Source organism: Acipenser ruthenus, chromosome 7 (assembly GCF_902713425.1).
Source record: "Acipenser ruthenus chromosome 7, fAciRut3.2 maternal haplotype, whole genome shotgun sequence".
NCBI classification, from domain to species: Eukaryota; Metazoa; Chordata; class Actinopteri; order Acipenseriformes; family Acipenseridae; genus Acipenser; species Acipenser ruthenus.
Genome location: NC_081195.1, coordinates 58,325,089 through 58,347,172, shown reverse-complemented (window position 1 = coordinate 58,347,172; position 22,084 = coordinate 58,325,089). Strand labels below are relative to the sequence as shown.

The window sequence follows — 22,084 nt, the reverse complement described above, 5'->3', positions numbered from 1 at the left end:
AGTTTGAGGTGGTCACATGGGAGACAAGCCTGCAGTCGACAAGCTGGCAACACACAGGCAACAACGTAATGCAAACCAATCATAATGCACGCTTCTGTCATGAGATGTAAACATGCTGCGAAGGAAGACTACGATAAAAATTGTACTAATTACATTATAACAAACAAAAAAAATAAATAAATACATAAACAAACAACAAAATAAATAAAAAATGAAATAACAAAATAAATACATAAATAAACAACACAATAAATAAATAAATAACGAAATAATGAAATAAATAAATAACTAAATATGGAAATAAATTACATCTATTATCTATTTATTTTTTAATTTTGGCACAAATTATCCTCCATAACTGCATACACAGCAAATTAATTTAAAATCAAACATATTCTGTATAAAAATACGCTACACATGTATTTTATCATTGTAGAATGTATTCATAGCTTAAATATGTTACTGTAATCGTGGACATTAACATTCGCTTATCCACATACACACTGTATTGTATATCTATAGATTACATATAATTAATTGGATGAAATGCAGGAATCAGAATCATATACACTGTCTGACGTTATGGTCAAGCCTTATCATCATGTGACACGACTATCAAATTTGATTGGCTGGTATTGAAAATGTTGCCCTCGTGTTACCTGAAAAATAGAACATCAAGTGGGAGACATGTCGTTGGCGTGTTGCTGGTGTATTGCTGGTGTATCACCGGGGTGTTGCCCAGGGTGGTCACATGAGGCGACAAGCCGGCAATAACTGTCGCCTCCTTGTTGCCGTTGAGAAATGTCGCCCATGTGACCAGGCCTTAAGTAAAATATGTCTGGGACTTTCGAAAAACACTGAACAAACCAAATGTTATTCCTACAGTTCAATGTGTTGAATTTCAATTGCATTCACCTATGTTGGATCAAATACCTCTTCTCATTGCTTTAACAGTACCATTTAAGAGTGTAACAGGGACTACAGTTGCAATAAAACTGCAGAGTTGGGCTAATTGTGATACAAATTCTGTTCTGTCATGGTCCAAGGCAAACATGCACAATACATGTAATAAACAACTAGAAATCATTCTTACAGAACAACCATTTTTGTGACAGCTATTTTTATCCAGATAACTAGAAACTGTTGGGCCAGCGTTGATAATCAGTCAGTTTGGTTGGGTGTTGGTCACAATTAGCTAGCTGCAGTGGAGACAACTATACCTCTCCTGGAGTGTTAACCTTTCGTTTGATACAACATACATGAACATATACTTACAAAAAACTAATATTGGGATCTGGCTTGAGTACTACAATGTCGTGCCTATGTTGGTTGGTTCAGAATCGCCAGTTCTCTTGGATAAATGTAAGACCTCAACTGAGGGCCAACCTAATCTCTGGGATAACTTTGGCCCAAAATCATTGATACAAACATCTAAGATAACATATGTTGTCAACAGTACTACTGTAAGAGCTGCAACCATATCGATATTTTAATGTGAACTAGTGATGTGAAAAATCTGTAGTTTTGAGACCAGCCCCTGGCATGAACAGCATTAATGGCTGTAGGATCATCCACACATTTAAATGTCTTAAGTGCACTGAAAAAGCCATTGAGGACACAATAGCTGAGGATTTGTAACAATTACGAACTTCAGGACAATCTTGAAATTGCTAAATAGAAAGTTAATGATGGCTCTGTTTAAGTTGTAAAGTAATAAACTAAATTAGTGTTCTGAAAGCTTTCTCAAGTGTCACTAATGTGGGTAAGTTTGATGTATGAAAGGCCAATAAGAAACATGCTTTGACTGGGTACCATAAATAATCTTTTGTAGAGATGTATGAAATATGAATGACTATGTTTAATCACTTTTCTGTACAAATGTTTTTGCTTGATTGTCAATGGATTTGTATCCAATAGATACATAATTTTGTACAAAAAAATGGTAAAAGTCACCATTTTCCCTTTGTCTCACCTAAACTGCCACCATATTAATGAACCCCAGTGAACATTGTGTTGTTCTAATTTCCCCCCAGATCCTGCACTCAATCACAGCTCACGCATGCTTGAAGCAGCCCTGCCACAACTGAAGGAGACAGAAAAGTGCTTGGCAAGATTATGATAAAGCATTTTAGATTGTGGTTAAAGTGTAAAGCACAGACTCAATTCCCCATGTTGGGATCAATGTTTTCCATCAAGGCTGTATCTATTGCATTGTTCAGCAACACTGCAAGCTTTCCCTTGAGAGTGCTACTCAGCAGATGAACATGAGGGGTTTAGGTTTATGGTGCTGGAAGTATGTAGGTACAGTACCTGCTTTTTAAATTCTAATACATTTAGATGTCAGCAACACATATATGACAAGATTTCTAATAAAAGTCTCAAGCACACTCAAATCTAAAACCATGAGAACAACAACTACAAATATGTTCTTATTAAATGTAAAATAAACTGCATGTCACAGTTTTACAACCAAAAGAAACACAACCTGAGCCTTACTCTCACACTGTCTGTCTCTCAGGTGCTGCTGCAGATGGTTATCCTATAGAATTGTTAGTCATTCATCACAAGCAGTATTTTTGGCCTGACCTCTGGGTACTGTGTAATAAGTGTCAAGACAATATCACTCTGCCACCCGCAGACCGGCTATAGGCTCCTTGTGATGTTTCTACACTGACCTTGCTTTCATTCATTACTGGGTCTGAGGATGGTAATAATGGTATTGACTGAAGCTGTACAAAACGGCTAATATCAAGACCATGTTGATATGAACCGACTCAAATCCATGGTCTATATCCACAATAACTATGAGCATATAACCCAAAAATCTAATGGTTTACAGGGCTATAACCCATTACATCGATACCTTTACTTGGAGTGTTTTGGCATTTGTAAACAACTTTGAATGTTGAGGAGGTTTACTTTTGAAGTAAAAAAAAAAAAAAAAAATTAAATAGATGAGAACAACAGGGTGATGGAAATTAACTCCAGATTCAGAGTCACTTGGATCACCTTGAAGGTTGTAGTTTGGCTCAGAATCCTAGTAACCAGTTGAACTGGGGAATATTGAAAAATAATGCCAGTCTATACAAAAAAATAGGTTGTCCCATATACAGTCTGTTTTGTGAAGTGAGTATTTTAAATAATGTGTGATTATGATGTTGTGATTATTATAGAGTGCCGTGTTATACATCCTGACTTCCACCAGGTCCCCGTGGACTCAGTGCACTTCTCATTGTAGACAAGTAAATGCATTGGAACCATCTCACTAAGTTGACCAATTGCATACTTCATGAAAAAAGGAAAGACTGGTGGCAGTCAAAGCTGAACCCATCTCCTACCTGAAATGCTGTTTGACTGTTGTAGTTTTTGATTTCTTTTCTTGCACCACGGAACAAGAGAACCCTTGCACAGCTATCCTAGAAAAGAAAAGAATACAAAAAAATGGATTCTTTATGAAATTTCCCTGACACCTGTGGAATATAAGAAATACATAAATGCAGTGCAGGATAAACAATTAGAATAAATATTGCTGGGACCAACTTCACTCAGATAATGAATCAGCAGCAGGTAACATGCTTGTGCAAAGCATTCAAAAACATGCCTCAACTGTTCTAGCTGAGATGGAAGACTTACCTTTATCTACACTAGCAGTAATGTTATTGGTAAAACACGATCATTTTATATATTTTAAATATAAACCAATAATGCAAATAACACTGTGGTAAGTCTGCATTAATATTCTGTTACTCACAGATGAACTCATGTCCTCCCACTCCTTCTCTCCAATGCTAGTCTCATTATTAGCTAGAAACTTTTACAAAGAGAAAAAAAATCTCAGAATTGAGAATTTTCTTTCCTTGCTTTTACATTTTAGCAATTGATTTAGCAGTTGTGGTAATTGTATGTAAAAAAATAATGTAATTGTATGTAAAAATAATGTGATATCTTGTAACAATTATAAGACACCCTGAATTAGGGCGTCTGCTAAGAAATAAATAATAATAATAATAATAATAATTAGCCTTCTGATACTGTCGCTTACTACGAAAACTAACAAGCAGGGAATGTAAACTTTAATGCTTACATATCACAAATATATCATTTAAAATTTTAATATTGTATTTCATGAACTAGTATACCTAAAACCCTTTTTGAGAGCTAACAATTTATTGTGAACTGGATGGACCACCCATGATTATCACTGTGTGTTTAACCGGGATAATTGTTACAATTTTAGGGTAGAGATTAATTTAGGGGATTTTAATCCCACCCCAGTTTATTTAGTTTATGTTAATGTGTGTATCTATCCTTCCGCACTAGGACTACCAATACTGGAACCCTAGTGATGGCCACCAACCACTGCAACTGCCTGCAACCTCTTGTTTATTAATAAAACCTGGACGCCTGAGCGGCGTTTTCAATTTCAATGTCTCTCCTGTTTCTCACCGGATACCCACCCAGTAACAGTACACCCCTGTTACACCACTATTAAAAGTATTTTACACAGTTACACACAACAAGGCTTTGTTGGTGGCATTTCAGATATTGTGTCCATTTTATAAGTACAAGAAGCAACATGGATATACATACCCTCATTTGATTATATAAACAAAGCATAATTGCAATATATGAGACATATTCTAAAGCCCATGGTATGTGTTTGTGGAAGAACCCTTTTTAAAAGTTCTGTGTTCTTTTCACATTTTCTAGAGTCTTTTTTTTGTTGCTCATTTAGCAGCTCAGGCTCCAACCCTATATACATACAGACAAATCAAGGAAATAATTTGAAATCTTGACCCATGCCATCAATGTACCGCACACTTCATAAAGACAATGAAGCATCTATATTACTAGAGGCACATGTGGAAGACAAGTGTTTGTTTAAATAAGAGGGTAAAGAAAGGCCATTGTGTTCACCTATCAGCTTTCTGCACCTATAATGAGTGTGTCTCTCTCGCTGTGTCATGGTTGCCGTAATTAAGACAAAGGGCCTCTACTGGGACCAATTAAATCTGATGCACCATCTCTTATTGAAACCCCATACATCTTCAACACAACAACAGAGGTTCGGCCTCTAACATTGTCAGAAAAAACCCCCAAAAAAACACTTGGCTGAGGAAAATAAATGTATTGCTTCCAAGTAATGTATATTAATGTATATTAAAATCATAACAAGTGTACCACAGAATTTGCCTGTAATATTTTCTGTCGCCTTTTCTTCCTCTTACAGTATATGGCAGGTAGCCAGCCACAACAACACCTTTGGAAAATTCTGGATTAGCCCACACTTCTACACATCCTTCAAATGAAGTTAAGACCACTGTGGTCTGACTCCTGGAACGCAAATAACAATCTATTCCCAAGGACAATGTCGACAGGTGTCAAGCCTGGCTAAAGGCAATATGTTATACAGAGAATATCATGAGACTGATCGAAATAATAGTCAAAAAAATGTATTAATTTAAAGCACAGGAATTTCATATTTCTGATTGTGATTTATCTGTAAAAACTAGGATGGATTGGTTTTAAGACATAGGGAAATTAGAAAGGCATTTAGCAAACCACTTTGTGGAACATATGACATATGATATCATATATATATATATATATATATATATATATATATATATATATATATATATATATATATGATAAGTCCTGCTTGATTCAAATAAAGATTACTATGGGAAATAAGTTTTTGAATGGGTGGGAAATGAAGGGCAACACAGAGATTGCCAACAAAAAAGAACATAGTACCAGAAACCATGTTTTAAAATGAAAACACAAGTTTGTTCAAACATGTGTTTCTTTCAAAACTACATATATGAAACCTACTTTATATAGTAACCTTTGTTAAATGGACTATTCCTGTATAGATATATTTTACATGATCTCTAGTCTTAGTCTCTAAGACATTATTTGTACTGTACTGTACTGTACTCATAACTTAGAAATATAGGGCAAACTGTTTAACTATAATACTTTGCAGCACTAGACTGGTCATGTCAGCTGCTCACCACAAGTTATGAAGAAACTAGTATTTGAGAACAGTTACAGCAGCCTCTTGTGGCCAGATTAAAGAAACAGAATATGAAATGTTGGGAGATTGCAGTGGATGCATACAGTAATACTCTATCCACCTTGCCCAAGACTTCAGGAGCACATGATTGTGATGATATTCTGAGTCTGAGACATGCAGTAAATAAAATATAAAACACAAATATACAGTAATCAACCCTTCTGTTTTTCTTTCTTTCTTTCTTTGCAAATGACTCAATTCCTCATGCCTTGAGTAAAAAGCCCCCATTATGCAAAATAAGTTATTTGTCCTAGTATGAAAAATGGTACCTCCAGTATTTTTTTGCTAATAGTGATTGTGGGTGAAATGGTTAAATAGCTGTCCTATACAAACTGGGCTCAGACCTATAGGATGTATTTTATGAAAGTTCAAATGAAAAATGACTTTGGCACAGAGGACCGCCACTAAAATCAAAGCATGTCAGATTGGCACTTCACATCTCCAAATAAAAAAAAAAAAGGATCTTTCAGAATCGGATTACTTTAAGTAACTGTAGACAACAAGTTATTTTTTACCCAATACTGCCCAATATGTGTGGAGGTTTGTGTATACTGTATTTGTTGGGTACTCAATTATTATTATTATTTATTATTATTTTTATTATTTATTTCTTAGCAGACGCCCTTATCCAGGGCGACTCAATTGACAAAACAAACAAGTATTATTAGTTATACACTCAAACATTTTTATAATGTATTTTAAAACAATGAAAAAGCTTAAAATGCAATTTTCAGAAAGTATATAGAAATCCCAGAGTTTAGATACATGCCTCACTCTTGAATACCAAAATCTGCATTATGCAAGTTCTGTGGCACTTTACATCATCAATAATAAAATCACTGATGCTTTTTGAGTTAATTGCTGCCGCTAACATTGCATTAGTCTGATAGATATTTATTATAGAAAGAAACTACATTATTCTTATAGTTGAGTATGTTAGTATAGCACCTCATAGAAAATGTGTTTCATTTTCATTATAATGTGCCCATTTAAATATTTAAAACACAAAACAATGAACATTATTACCTAACAGCTACATATAATGAATGAATGTAAAAATTAACATTATTCTTATAATTATGCATTGTTGTGTGTATCACAGTCAGCAGACAGATGGGGTCAGATGCACTCCAGATGCCCCTCAGCCAGTGCTACTACACCTACCACAATTCATTCAGTTTCACAATTAGATTATCTTTAAAAAGGCAGGCAAACTGCTGTAGTGCATAGTTATTTATTTTAACAATGTAAACAAGTCAGGTCAGATTATGTCATACAGTATGGGTTTCTTGCTAAAGGATCTTCAAGCCATTTTGTTCCTTTACCTTATTTTATTCCTTTAGCTTAATTATTTCATTGAACTAAATTGTTCAATAACATGAAATAATAAATCAGAAAGATAATAGGGCAATGCCATGGTGATACTACAGGGGACTCAGTATTCTATATTAATACAGTAGCAGCCAAAGGTTAACCTTGTAGGTCCATTTGATCTGTATTCAGCTGATTTCTTTCCTTACTTTTGCAATGCAGTGAATATAATCACAATCTGTTCTGAAAGATAAAATGAAATGTCCAAGGATTCTACCAGAGCACAGATTAACATAGTAATAGTAGCAAGTTCCCACAAAACTGGTGATAGCTTAGCTTAGCCCTTTTTTGTGGCTATTTGTCTGAAACCCAATGTGAATCTCCCTGGGAATTAACTAACTTGCAAGGTACTGTATGTATTCAAATTACAACTTGTTATTTGGTAATTATGTATTCTGAATATTATATATAAAATAATAGATGGGCTACAGTGAATTACAAGGTTATAATTGCATCGACCACTGTGATATAAAAAGCCCCAGCAGTCCAGACGTATCTTTTTGTCAGTGGCTTATTGTGAAAGTTGGAGGTGGCTTACAATGACCGAAAATGAGCGATCAACAGACACAGCCCTCCTCTGGGGACAGGCAACGCAATCTCAAACTGCATGCAGAGGAGTTAAAAATGTTAGTGGAGGAGGTTGTTTTAAATTATAATACCTTGTTTGGTCCAGTGTTTTATTTAACCACTCTATTATTTGTACCAATGTAATGAACTATAACGCTTAATGCTTCATATAACCTGTTATTTACAGGTAATTTTCACTGCTCTAAATGAAAACTTTAATGCAAGTAATGCCTCGACGATGCCAGATAGATTTCAGCCCAGAGAACTAGGTTTAAATAGTGTGCCTATTAGTGGTCAAAGCCTGGCTTCCAAACAAACTAATTATCGCTCACTTTAAGGTGCACACTACGATTATCACCCCTTAGTAAATACAGTGTGAATAAAGCTCATCTCATTATGTAGAGCTGGGTGCTGTGGGATTTTCAAAACGGGCAGACATTTTCAGTGCTTGAATTTTGTTTAATTAAAAAACAACAGTGAGCAGTTTAAAAGACATTCTAAGAAAAATAGTTGGGAAAGTCATAGTTTGTGCTCTCGTGGCTGAGATGCAATTACAGTATAGTACTTTTCCATATATTATAAGTACATTTTATAATTATAGTCCAGTATGTTATATTAATACAACACCATGAGAGAGATTCAAACCTAATAGCGAGGCCTAGTGAAAATGTGTAATGTTAAGCAAATTGTCTCATTGAAATTCATTGGGAGATTTCAACACTTAAGAGGATACAGACCTGCATCTTTGATCTCACTATAACTGGGAGCACTTAAACTTGTAATTTTGGGCCATCTGGAAATAGCACAAAAATGTACTATGCCCTGATAATGAACATTTTACAGATTTTTTTTTTTTTGGGGGGGGGGGCAGTTTTAGGCCAGCTGTAGCATATTAATACTAAACATGTAATATCCTTTTGAAAATAAATACTTGTATAAATTAGCATAACATCTAACAGCATTTCAAACTGTATCTGCAGCACCTCAAAATCCTTTCTATCGCTACAGTATTTTGCTCAAGCTCTATTAGACACGTACGTACACAAGATGTAAACTGCATACCACTGACAATTCCTACAGTATGTTAGAGAGTAAATCAAAATGTCAAGGCAAAGCACAGGCTGGTAAAGGGCAGATGACTCTGAAAAATCTGAGGCGTCAAAGATATTATGTCAAGATGACACCTTGGTAACTCATACAGAGAACAAGCTAAACTGGCTTTCTTACTTTGGCACTAAGCTGGATATTGGCTGTGGAAGGCACAGTAATGGCACCTGTGATGTGAATACAGCCAGTCCCTGCAACATTCTTAAACTGGCTAATAGCATGAAGAACCAGAGCCAAGTGTGAATTAGGAAAGAAATTGCTACTGATTTAATCTGTCTGGGACTGTCGTGACTCAATTTACTGCCAAGGTCAGTAGCTACAATCAAATTACAGAAAGTTTGCCTGGATATGTTTCCAAGAAGCTCAAATTTATGTACTGTAATGTGCATCCTAGCAGTCTGCATTAAAAAAAAAAAAAAAATGATAGACACTGCCTACAACTGTACACTTGTCATAAGAGAAGCTCTAAGATGGGGGGCAGGTCAACTGGATTTAAATGCAAAATACTTGAACTAGAATTTACTATGATGGGTTCTTGTGAAAAACAGAAAAGTTACAATTTCAGACCAGACAACAGCTACTACTTAAGAAGACTTAAAATAGATATGTTGAATGTATACATGAACCCAATGCAAAGGCATACCTCTCAGGCTCTCCAGTGTTGCAGATGTAATCTTATTTTCCTTTTCTGTTGGAATTGTAATACGACGACCATGAAATGTGTGTTGTGTGCAAGTCAAGGAGGGTTATACTGTGGAGGCTGAAGGGGGAGGAGGAGGTTTGCTGTGACAATTACCGTTACCTTTGTCCTGTTCTGTTCTTACAACAGTAATCTTTAGAAATAAAGATATCCCATTAGAGCTGCAGCCTTGGCAATGTTATGAACTTTTACAGGGTTTCTTTCTTTTAATGGGAACAAGATGGTAGCTTGAAAAACAAAGTGGTTAGGTGAATGCTTATACTTGTTCCAAGATCACACTGCAACCAAGGTTTGACAGGGTATTCCATTTTAATTGAAAGATTACATTCAAGCACCACCAGTGTAGCTAATTAAGCAATAGTAATCTCAGAAGTGGCCTACCTCGTGCCATTAAATGTCCCGATACATTCTGAACTTGCTTTGCCTATGTCTTTCTCTTCCAATATCTTATAGCACAGGTTCTTAATGTTTTGACGCAACTTTGCAGTACATAAACACAGTCTTTCTCCTCTATCTCAGCTCTAAACAAAAGTATTTTAGTGCCTGAAATCTTGATGAAAGCATCAATCTCCCAAAACCTGCAAACATGAAGGGTTTACAGTGAGATGATGAGAGAGATAAAAAGAAGGAAAACACACTATACAGTAGACAGCATTTGCAGTAAAACTATTTTTGAGCTATTTCCAGGTCACTATAATCCTTTACATAATTTAGTTTAGTTTATTCATTTTGTGCCTGCAAGGCCATGACAGGTAAATCTCAATAGTGCAAGCACTAATACAAAGAAAGACCTACACCAGGGCATACAGCCAATGCATTTTCTACTGGTAAATTCAAACTAACCTCTCCTAAAAATACTCAGCAACAAATTCCAACTAACAGTTTGAACATACTCTATGCATTTACTTTTATGTAACTTCACCTCATGTGGTTAATTTCCAATTCCATGTATTTTTTTAAACATTTGGTTATTTGCAGAGCTGTTTTTTAATTCTAGATTTTAAATCTTTAAACCGTGCACACCTGATAAACAATCCAGGTGAACAGCAAGCCCAAGACTATCTATCTATTCAGTGGATTTAAACAGCAGCGGATCTAAATACGGGCAGAGTTAGGAATTTTAGCATATAGTGGGTTTTCTTTGTTTACCAAGTTTCTTAAAATCAAGCACTGCACAGGAGTCTCTTAAAGGTATTTATGTTTGTACACATATGTCAAATGTCTGGTAGAGTCCTATTTTAATAATTTAAATGATGGCAGTATTTATATCTGCTCCCATTAAGATCAAATGAATAGACTGTGGAGTGTGGACACACTGCAGATGAGTAATGCACTTCTTTCTTACTGTTATTGTTATTGTTATTGTTATTACCTTATTAATTATTTTTTTCTTTTTTTTTATACCAGCACATGTTACACAACAGTTCAGACCTCCAACAGAGCAAGACTAGACTACAGACTAGCACTGATCTTGGACTACCCAACGTTCATCCGTAAGATGGTCTGATATTAGTGGTAATCACAATCTGTGAAACCAGCTGTTATAGACTTTTTGCAGTCGGCTAGAGATTTTACAATTAAATCACAGTTTTTAGCCATTGATGGAACTCTGACCAGACATATATACTTCCCTCTGTCTTTTATGCAAGCTGCTTACTATCTAGAATCCTCCTTTCAACTAGATACTATTGATCTGCTCAATAAAGGGGACTGAATGTCTGCTTTAAAAAAAACACATTTACAAGTGTGTGCCAAGTGCTGAGTTATTTAATGTGTCCTCCATACTTTGAAGCCAATTTCAGCATCACTATCTCTATCACAGTGTCCAATTGAAATTTTGGAGCCACATTATGCAACCAATATCCTGCCTGGGGAAAATCGGATTTGGTAGTAATTAGTTAGAGAACCTTATGATGAAAGCAGTGATATAGCTGTACTTCACAAACACATAACAAAGAAGCGCTGTACATACACAACTACACTTACATTCTTTCATGTAGTTTTGAAGCCTTTGTTTACAGAACTGTCAATATGTTATCTGTACCACCTGCTTATCCTTAAGTGAAGACACAATTTCTTAAATCGTCTTAACCGTTCACATCTGTCCTTCAACTGCATTGCTTATACAACAGTGATGCATCACACCTGATTAATATAATAACACACTTTCACCTCCCCAACGTCTCCTGTTTCTGACATCTGTTTTAGTGTGTAAGATAAAAGTGAAACTAGATACACACATTCCCATTCACGCTAAGTAACATGTCAATCGTATTGAAGATGGAACTTAGGAAAGCATATCATGTTACACAACCATCATAAATGTATTGGTGTTGTATCTAATCATCACCTCTAAGGCACAAAAAAGGGACTTACAACCAGATTCATTGCATCTAAATGGAGGTTATTAAAGTTTAAAAGGTATTTTTAAAATCTGTATTCATTCAGTCAGCTCAGCATGTATAATATTGACAACCAACTGATAGTGTGTGCCTGTTATTGCTGAAGAGTCGAATCCCAAACTTGTCTGTGTCCCTGGAGGAGTGGTTGTTTTCTCTTAATTTACAATAAAATAGGAGGCTGTGTGGTCCAGTGGTTAAAGAATCCCACCTCAGCCACTGACTCACTGTGTGACCCTGAGCAAGTCACTTAACCTCCTTGTGCTCCGTCTTTCGGGTGAGGCGTAGTTGTAAGTGACTCTGCATCTGATGCATAGTTCACACACCCTAATCTCTGTAAGTCGCCTTGGATAAAGGCATCTGCTAAATAAACAAATAATAATAAACAATATACAGGGTTCTGAGTGTAAGATGGCATTTTAGTAACCCCCTAGAAAAATGCACATTCATCTGCATGCTGTGGTGGCTAATGACAGACTTATAATGGTATGCTGCCTGCAGTGCAGTTCAACGAGATGAGCCAAAAATATGGACTAGTTTAATCCTTCCCTGTCAATTCAGGCAGCCTCCTCCCCTTACCTGGTTGTAGAGGGCACAGACATGGAGGGCAGTGTTCCCCGAGGCATTCTGGGCACTCAGATCGGCTCCGTAGAAGAGAAGGTGTTCCAGGTGCTGAACGTGGCCATGGCGACAGGCCTGGAGAGATACAGACATCATATATAAATATATAAAAGCTCACTGGTAGATCTGACACACTGAATTAGGTCTCAAACAGTTATTTAATCTCAGCTACTATTTTCTTGTTTGTTTTTTTTATTGCGTTGTTGCATTCATTCAAATAAAACAAAAGCACAACATCTTCCTTATTGTTGAGAAAAAAAATGAATGTATCAAAAATCTTTGTTAATACAGTAGAACCTGTCAAATCTGATTTAATTGGTTCAAGGTGTCCATCGGATACATAAAAATATCATATCTCAGAGGGAGTTGTTATACTGCATTGTAGTTGTTTATTAATGTCGGGGCATTATAAATTAACAAAGTCTAAAACACCAAAGTACAGTACTGCACATAAACTATGCAAAAAAAAACCCAAAAAGAACAAAAAAAAAAAAGTTTAAAAAACAAAACAAAAAAGAAAACAAAAAAGAAGCACGCACACAAACTGCTTCTGAAGTACATTAACAGTACATTAATTACAGTATATTAATCCCTCTCTGTTTTGTTCTGTTTTATGTGAACAGTGACTGCTAGCATGTAAAAAGTGAAACTGCATTCCCAAACCCACTGTCGTTTCATCTGCCTCCAGGTCTGCAGCAATACCCCTCTTGTGTTCTCTAGCGCCTGGTTTTTATATATAACTTAATCTATTCTGTCTGCTAAGAGCTAAATTTACTATTTTATTATCCATAATAAAATAACCATTGACCAGGTTTCATCTGCACCGTTCAGTTGGTAGCAGCATGTGTAAATAACACATGCCAGAGGTCTATCAGTTAATAGAAGGTATTGTATCTAACAGGGCCAGACATGCTAGATTCGATTGTATTCTGTTTATAATAGAAGGCACAAATGGTATTAAAGGTATGAAGAACTATTTTGCAGTATAAAGCTTTAGCTGGATGTGTGACAACCTTTATTAACATAGTGTGATTTGGCTGCTTGACCTTTATTAACTTACCTTAATAATTTATCACAAAACTTAACAAAGCAATTGGTTCATTGAACAGTAGGTAATTATTGGGTGCTGGTTTGCCAGACAGTTCTGCAATCAATACCCTGCTTACTTTCACAAAGGTGGTTTGTGTGGGTGATGTTACATGTAAATAGACCAGCCTACTCTGTCTTGCTTACCCACTATGAAAAAGACAATTTCAGTTAATTTGATCATATTAAATGACTGGGGGGAGCACCTTGGTATTCACATGTAAACAGGTTACTTGATTTTGTAAAATAGCAGATTATCACAAATAACCATCTTTGTGTGATTGTCTTCATGCGATTGTGTCAATTATTGGTATTGGTATTTAAACACAATACATTGTGATATATAATCACTATAATCTTATAATAACTGGTAAGCATTTTTTTCAGTGGGCTCATCCAGTTGATATCTCCCATAATAACGGACGGTTATTACGTGAAACACGTGCTCATTCACACCAGCAACAGAGTGCGACCCCAGCACGAGCTGTCAAACTAAAAGGAATTCCACAACAAGCAACACAGAACTTTAGAACTCTGGCAGGAAAAAATGCTCACCCGAGATTATAACAAATACTGCAAGCTTATGAAGAAAATCTATTATAGCGCATTACAGTACAGGTACTCCAATATCCATGATACAATTAACGGGAAAGTGAATTTAAAAAATGCTGATTAGCAGAATATGCGCATTATGAGCCGAGTTTCAAACTGAGTTTGAAACAGGAAAAGGGAATTTAAATAATATCCATAACAAAAAGTTACCTGGTGAATTTCTTGCCATCCATTCTCGTCCACACAACCCACGATCGCATGGTCATGGAGCAGCAACTCACAACAGTACGGGTCCCCTCCAACCATGGAGCTGTGGTACAGCGGACTCAAACCTCGACTGTCCTTGTAATCAGGAGAAGCACCCAGGTCTAACAGCGTCTGAGCAAAATGAAAGCGCACAGAAGCGTTAAGTATAACAATCTGTAAACCTTACTTTACACTGTGTCAGTTATTATATAATTTAAAAAATACAGTTGATTAGACACATTTATTGAACGAATTTTCAACATGGTCCAAGACAAATTTCGCAGTCGCTTATTTCCTGTTAGTCCAAATTATTTTGGAGCCCAGTCAGGAAGAACAATTTAAATAAAATGAATTGCCCTAGTTCACACAGCTGAGTGTAAAGGATATTGGGAAATGTATTAACTTGCATACAGATTCATCTGTTCTGTATTTTAGTGCTGTTTTGGGACTACTGATCCTATGATGCATTTCGAGTTGCCATTTCCATGAAGCAGCACAAAAACATGCACTATGCTTGCAGACAAAAGTGGAGGAGTTGAAAGTGATGGATGATGCACCAGTAGATTTCAACATTCCCACGAACACTTTCACTTTGTCATCCCATCTTTCTTTCTTTCTTTTGTGGAATGACTACATGCAAATCTTTTTGAAAAACATTTATTTTTTCCAAAACTAAATTCATCTTTATTGAAAAATAATTGTAATTTTAAATACATGTGCAGTAGCTATCATTCCAAACCCTTGTGTAGGTCTGGACCTGTTAAATACGCATCAGTGCAAAGAACGGATTTCTCAGACTAGAATTTACTGGAACCTTCAGGGTCCTAATGAGAGTGCTGTATAAGGTATTAAACCTGGCCCAAACAGTAAAATGAGATGATAAGACTGTAGGATTAGTGGTATTCATACACCTTCCCCCTCATGTACTATTCAGTACATATGACAAACATGCCAGGGAAACTGTCAAGCTCAAATCCATGAGCTGCTTTCTTTCATTTAAAACATCCTTATAGATTATTAACACCGGATGTCAATTTTTGTTTACAATGTCCTTGTTTGACCTTGTTTCTGCAGCGGCACAGTGTGTTTCTACCAATAAAGATGGATGCTGGCCAGTTACCCCAAACTGCCTGGAGAATGTGTTCTAGTGCCTAAAAGTACATTCATTCAAGTACAATCATTTTTTGACAAAAAATAAAACAAGTTGAAAGGTAAACTGCAACTAATTATTGTTTCAAATCCCTGGATATAGAAGAGTATTCATAATTATATACAGGTATGTCGCATGGTTTTGTACTGTAAAATGTAGTATTAAAATAGTCTGTCCTGAGAAAAACTCTCATTGCAGGTTTGTCAAATTATATATTACTTCTAGTTCTACTGCATATATGATAAGTGCTTATAGTTAAGGATGTGGGATCCCCATTGCTTCTAGGGTGTCTCCAATGCATAAATAGTGCACATATGAAGCTGACATTTAGCATTTTGTTAAAACAATATTATTCTAAGGCTCTGCATAAAAAACAAAAATAATACATGTTAAAAAATAAACAAAAAAGACAATATTTGATTTGTTTATTTTGGGGTTGTGATTTCACACTTCAGGTGCCAGGATTAAATTATTTCCCATTTATACTGTACAAGGAGGTTATGACATTTCTTTTTGCAGTACATACTCCCATAACTAAGACAATCAATGATTGTACTTCGTGTAGACTAGTCTTTTTGGTTGATGGTGGTGTGGTTTTTGGTTAGCGTCCCCCAGGTTCCCCACGATGAGGGCGGTGTGGTTTTTGGTTAGCTTCCCCCAGGTTCCCCACGATGAGGGCGGTGTGGTTTTTGGTTAGCGTCCCCCAGGTTACTCACTATGAGAGCGGTGTGGTTTTTGGTTAGCGTCCCCCAGGTTACTCACTATGAGAGCGGTGTGGTTTTTGGTTAGCGTCCCCCAGGTTACTCACTATGAGAGCGGTGTGGTTTTTGGTTAGTGTCTCTCAGGTTACTCACTATGAGGGCGGTGTGGTTTTTGGTTAGCGTCCCCCAGGTTACTCACTATGAGAGCGGTGTGGTTTTTGGTTAGCGTCCCCCAGGTTACTCACTATGAGGGCGGTGTGGTTTTTGGTTAGCATCCCCCAGGTTACTCACTATGAGAGCGGTGTGGTTTTTGGTTAGTGTCTCTCAGGTTACTCACTATGAGGGCGGTGTGGTTTTTGGTTAGCATCCCCCAGGTTACTCACTATGAGGGCGTGTGGTTTTTGGTTAGCATCCCCCAGGTTACTCACTATGAGGGCGGTGTGGTTTTTGGTTAGCATCCCCCAGGTTACTCACTATGAGGGCGGTGTAGTTTTTGGTTAGCGTCCCCCAGGTTACTCACTATGAGAGCGGTGTGGTTTTTGGTTAGTGTCTCTCAGGTTACTCACTATGAGGGCGGTGTGGTTTTTGGTTAGTGTCTCTCAGGTTCCCCACGATGAGGGCGGTGTGATTTTTGGTTAGCATCCCCCAGGTTACTCACTATGAGAGCAGTGTGGTTTTTGGTTAGCGTCCCCCAGGTTACTCACTATGAGGGCGGTGTGGTTTTTGGTTAGTGTCTCTCAGGTTACTCACTATGAGGGCGGTGTGGTTTTTGGTTAGCTTCCCCCAGGTTACTCACTATGAGGGCGGTGTGGTTTTTGGTTAGTGTCTCTCAGGTTACTCACTATGAGAGCGGTGTGGTTTTTGGTTAGTGTCTCTCAGGTTACTCACTATGAGGGCGGTGTGGTTTTTGGTTAGTGTCTCTCAGGTTCCCCACGATGAGGGCGGTGTGATTTTTGGTTAGCATCCCCCAGGTTACTCACTATGAGAGCAGTGTGGTTTTTGGTTAGCGTCCCCCGGGTTACTCACTATGAGGGCGGTGTGGTTTTTGGTTAGTGTCTCTCAGGTTACTCACTATGAGAGCGGTGTGGTTTTTGGTTAGCGTCCCCCAGGTTACTCACTATGAGGGCGGTGTGGTTTTTGGTTAGCGTCCCCCAGGTTACTCACTATGAGGGCGGTGTGGTTTTTGGTTAGCGTCCCCCAGGTTACTCACTATGAGGGCGGTGTGGTTTTTGGTTAGCGTCCCCCAGGTTACTCACTATGAGGGCGGTGTGGTTTTTGGTTAGCGTCCCCCAGGTTACTCACTATGAGGGCGGTGTGGTTTTTGGTTAGCGTCCCCCAGGTTACTCACTATGAGAGCGGTGTGGTTTTTGGCTCGCACTGCCTTGTGCAGAGCTGTCATTCCATCCCTCGTCCTGAAGTCCAGATGGGCGCTGCCACTTTTTAGCACTTTGATTATATCCACACAGCCCTCCAGCTGAGCTGCCATGGTCAGCGGGCATTCTGTCACCAAACACAAACATTAAAAAAACACATGAAAGGAAATGATGGTAACAAAATTGAAAATTAATCTGCTAAACAAACTACATGGTGTGCCATCACAGTAGCCATCCCTCTGACCTCAAATATGTTTGTTTACTGTATGTACCAGCATGACAGGAGAATGCAACAAGTTAGGTTATTAGCAGATGATATTCAGGACAACAGTCTCAGTTTTGAATGGTCCTTGGAGAAGAGAGCGATAGAAAAAAAAACATGTTTACTGAAAAGCTCATAAAACAACAGTGGCCTCAAATAAATATTTGGACCGATATTTGTTGGAGAGTAGTGTAGTTGTTTTGCATATAGAACAATAAACTAATTATTTAAATGAAACAGGGCTCTTCAGATCAGTTGTTAAAGGTGTGATAACCAAAGCTTTAAAATGCACTCGTTGTTGACAATGCCAATAACAAGTAAGAAAATGGATGTTAGTTATTAGCAAACCACCTCAATGTGCTACAGTCAATTCACCATCATTATGACTACAGCTTGGAACCTTTCTTGAACTCAACAACAGAACATCCACCTAAACAAATCTGGAAAATAGTCTAAAATGACTTTTGTGGTTATAACTGAAAAATAAGGCTCAATGTTAGAAGCAAGCTCCCAGACATCTCAGGCTAATCTGCTAATACTGAGATTAACATAATGTATGCCTCTTACAGTGGGTCCCACTGATGAAATGTTCCCTACTATCAGTCATCATCTTTCAATCCTCCACACAACAAGTTTTAATTGTGGTGTGGCAGGGCGGAAGCCCACCGTGTAAATGGTGTGTGTGTGTGCGTGGTATTGTTTCAATAAAGATTTAGTATTTTGAATGTAAGTTTGGCAGGGATGGGGTTGATTCCATCCCTACCAGAACCCACTTGTGACAATTAGGTGCTAATTGGGAATGGCCATATAAATATATATTTCTTTTTTTTTATTCTGAAGAAAAATGCGATCTTTTCTATGGGACACACTGTACAAAACGTGAAACTCTAATATGATAATAGATTCTGCAGCAAACTTCATACGTGAAAATACTATAAATTATTGAACATTAAAATTTGCTCTTTGTAGTGTTAATCATGGTTTTTTGAATGGTGGACTCCACAGAAAAAGGACTTGCAGAACACCTTTTTAAGTAGAATACACAATATACAGTATGCTTTAAATAAATACATTAGACATGCTTGGGGCTGTATACCATGAAGTAAAAAAAAATTTTTAAAAAAAAGGTTCAATAAAAAACAGATTTAAGTAATCTCTTACCTCCTGTGTCTGGGTCATGGAAATTTGGATCAAGCCCTTTCTCCAAGAATTTTGAGACCTTATCAATATTCTTCTGTTGAACATGTTCCATAAACTTCTTCAAGTTAGCCTGGAAACAAAAATACATTCAAAAAGGTAAGTAGAAATGTAGCATGCCATTATTAGGCATCCACACAAAACCGACACATCGGCCAACTTTTCACTTTTATAAGGGTTTGCATTTTTAACATCTAGAAGGCAACATAACAAATACAAATACAGGTAATTTTAGTACTTTAGAATGTCTTACAGAATAAGAGTATATTATAGTATTGATAATACAGATGCCGCTTAAAGAATTTAATGTTATAAGAACTGGTGACAGATACTACAATCTAGTTTATCAACTGCTGAAAAGTGTACAATAAACTGCCCACACAGTTTGTTGTACACTGTTTGCTCTACAGTGCTGGACAACAAAATCATCTCAGTGTGGACAAGACTTAAGGCTGTCAACTATCAGATACATTAATCTAGAATAAAAAACAAATGTATGGCTTTGGGTTTACTTCAATATTCCCAAATGTGGTATAGCTTTGGTATTGGCTTCATACACACACTTTTTAAACATAGGATCTCATTAAATATTTATCTAGGCAAAGAACCTCACCACAGTTATTGGTTAGGATTTACTCTTAACACTTTCTTACCAACCTGACCTAGAAAGCATATTAAATGTGTAACATGAATTTCAGGTTTCTACTTAAGATTGTGCCCAGAAATAATAAAAAAAAATGATTTGAACTACAATAACACAGGTGTGACAGAAGGAGGTCCCTAATAATATTTTAGCTGCAGAATAATACTGTTTTGAAGACATTGGCTTTACATATAATCCAGGCACTTGAGTCCCAAGAGCTGAAGCAATTCTCAAAACAATACTCCACAGATCATTTCACGCAACACTAATATGACATTTTATGACACTGGGTTGGTCATCACACCGAGTGGGCAAATAGTGAGAAATACAGTCTGATGCACAGTTTTTGTGAGGGGAGGCTTTGATGTTTTACCTCTTAATTCCACACCAAACAACCCACTGAGATGTGCAAGTGTTTGCTAAAATATAGAAACCAAAGAATTAACCAATCGTAATAAAGTGTGTTTCATGTTTTTGATTCATCTGCATCGCTTTCTTTTAAGGATAACTTTCTTTTCTTCGTTACTGTATGTGAAGATCCTGACCAGACACATTTCTCAAAAGCTGATGGTCAGCAGGTGAAGCACAGTTACTTCAGCACATCAGTTACAAGAAATGTTAATACACTACAGATCATTGAGCTATACATCCAACAGTTTAGGAGGCTCCACTGCCACAGCATGGAGGAAAATAGTGTCATTTTAATATTTCACTTACACCTGCTGTACACTCTAAACCCTGCAATAGGAGACACATTGTGCCTAAAGTGCAGCAACTATTACAGCTACTGTAACATAAAATGAAATACCACAGTTATAATGTATGCACTGCACTATGCAATCCCTCAAGACCTCTCTCAGTATCTCTTTTTCATCTTTTTTTTATGATAGCAGGAATCAATCCACGGTCAAGGTAAGTACAGTAGAATAATATCCACAGAAATGAATGCAAGTGATCAAATTACACTCATTTTGCTTGTATGCAGATGCATTTGACAACCACACATTGTCTAAAATGGATTAACTAGAGTACTAGTTTTAAAATTAAATCAATACAAACATTTACAATCATATATGTACAATGTGAATATCATTGTCAATATTTCTTGAACTGAAAATTATATAAGATACAATTATAGTATTACAGGATATGAACATTTGAAACCTTCTGTCTTTGAATCCAGAATGTATAATGAAAAAGCAACAGAACCTTAAGTCTGGTCACCAGCTGATTACTTTGGGTTTTTTTGTGAAGGACTGTACTGGTATTCAGTGATCCATCGAAAAAGGAAAGAACCATAAAGATCTCAAAATTTGCGCGCTGGTAAAATTTGCATCCAAAGTCCGAAACATTAAACATAAATGCTCCTTTGGTCAGTGATATGGAAATAGGTAGATCGAATCCCCAAAGCCAGGACGGAAATGGGTGACTGAACACATCCAACCACTGAAAATAGTGTATTCTGTGTTCAACATATATAGAGAAAAAAAATGCTGCTTCTATCCTAGTGTATGCGCATAATACTCCAGTAGTTACATAACTCCCTGGCCACAAGAAGCCTCTCTCTTCTGTAGCAATCGACTGCTCTCTAATTATGAAAAGGTATCTTACACTTACCATGTGAGGGGTTATTACGCGTCTGAACACCACACCTTAGACATCATAGTTTTCTGTGTTTTGCCAGTAAATCCCCAAGGTTTGCACAATCCAATTAATAGTATATACTTTGTCAGAAAGGAATGCACAGGAATATTCTCACTACTGCACAGAAATGAATGATGAAAACTCACTTGAGATTTCAAAATCTATGAAGCTGTTGTTATGGTGATCAGATACAATTGAAACAGCGGGCTGTAAATGTGGCAGGCGCATTGAAGAACACTAATATTATAATAAAGAGCTGGAAGGTATCACGTAATCAGTTAGATCTACCCTATTTGATCTTTTCAAGAAAAAAGAGTAAGCCATTTGTTCATTAATCCATTTCAGAAGTGATTGAAATAATCCTTTTATGATTTTTTTAAAAATGC

At 36.9% G+C, this 22,084-nt stretch overlaps 1 protein-coding gene across 10 annotated transcripts in view; it reads right to left on the bottom strand.

Moving 5' to 3' along the window:
- LOC117415660 (SH3 and multiple ankyrin repeat domains protein 3) overlaps positions 1–22,084 on the bottom strand; it is a 289,648-nt gene that overhangs the window by 166,077 nt on the left and 101,487 nt on the right. For 9 of the 10 annotated variants that reach the window (XR_004546440.3, XM_059027379.1, XM_034026268.3 and 6 more), the window contains exons 6-10: positions 19,376–19,484; positions 17,928–18,079; positions 14,693–14,860; positions 12,803–12,919; positions 3,339–3,416 (exon numbers count right to left, since the gene is read on the bottom strand). Coding sequence is in view for 9 of the 10 variants with exons in the window: in XM_059027379.1 (XP_058883362.1) it covers positions 3,339–3,416; positions 12,803–12,919; positions 14,693–14,860; positions 17,928–18,079; positions 19,376–19,484 (624 nt within the window). In the remaining variant the exon portion in view is untranslated. Of the gene's footprint in view, positions 1–3,338; positions 3,417–12,802; positions 12,920–14,692; positions 14,861–16,594; positions 16,612–17,927; positions 18,080–19,375; positions 19,485–22,084 lie in introns of those variants that run through there. The other variant, XM_059027386.1, reaches the window with a different exon arrangement.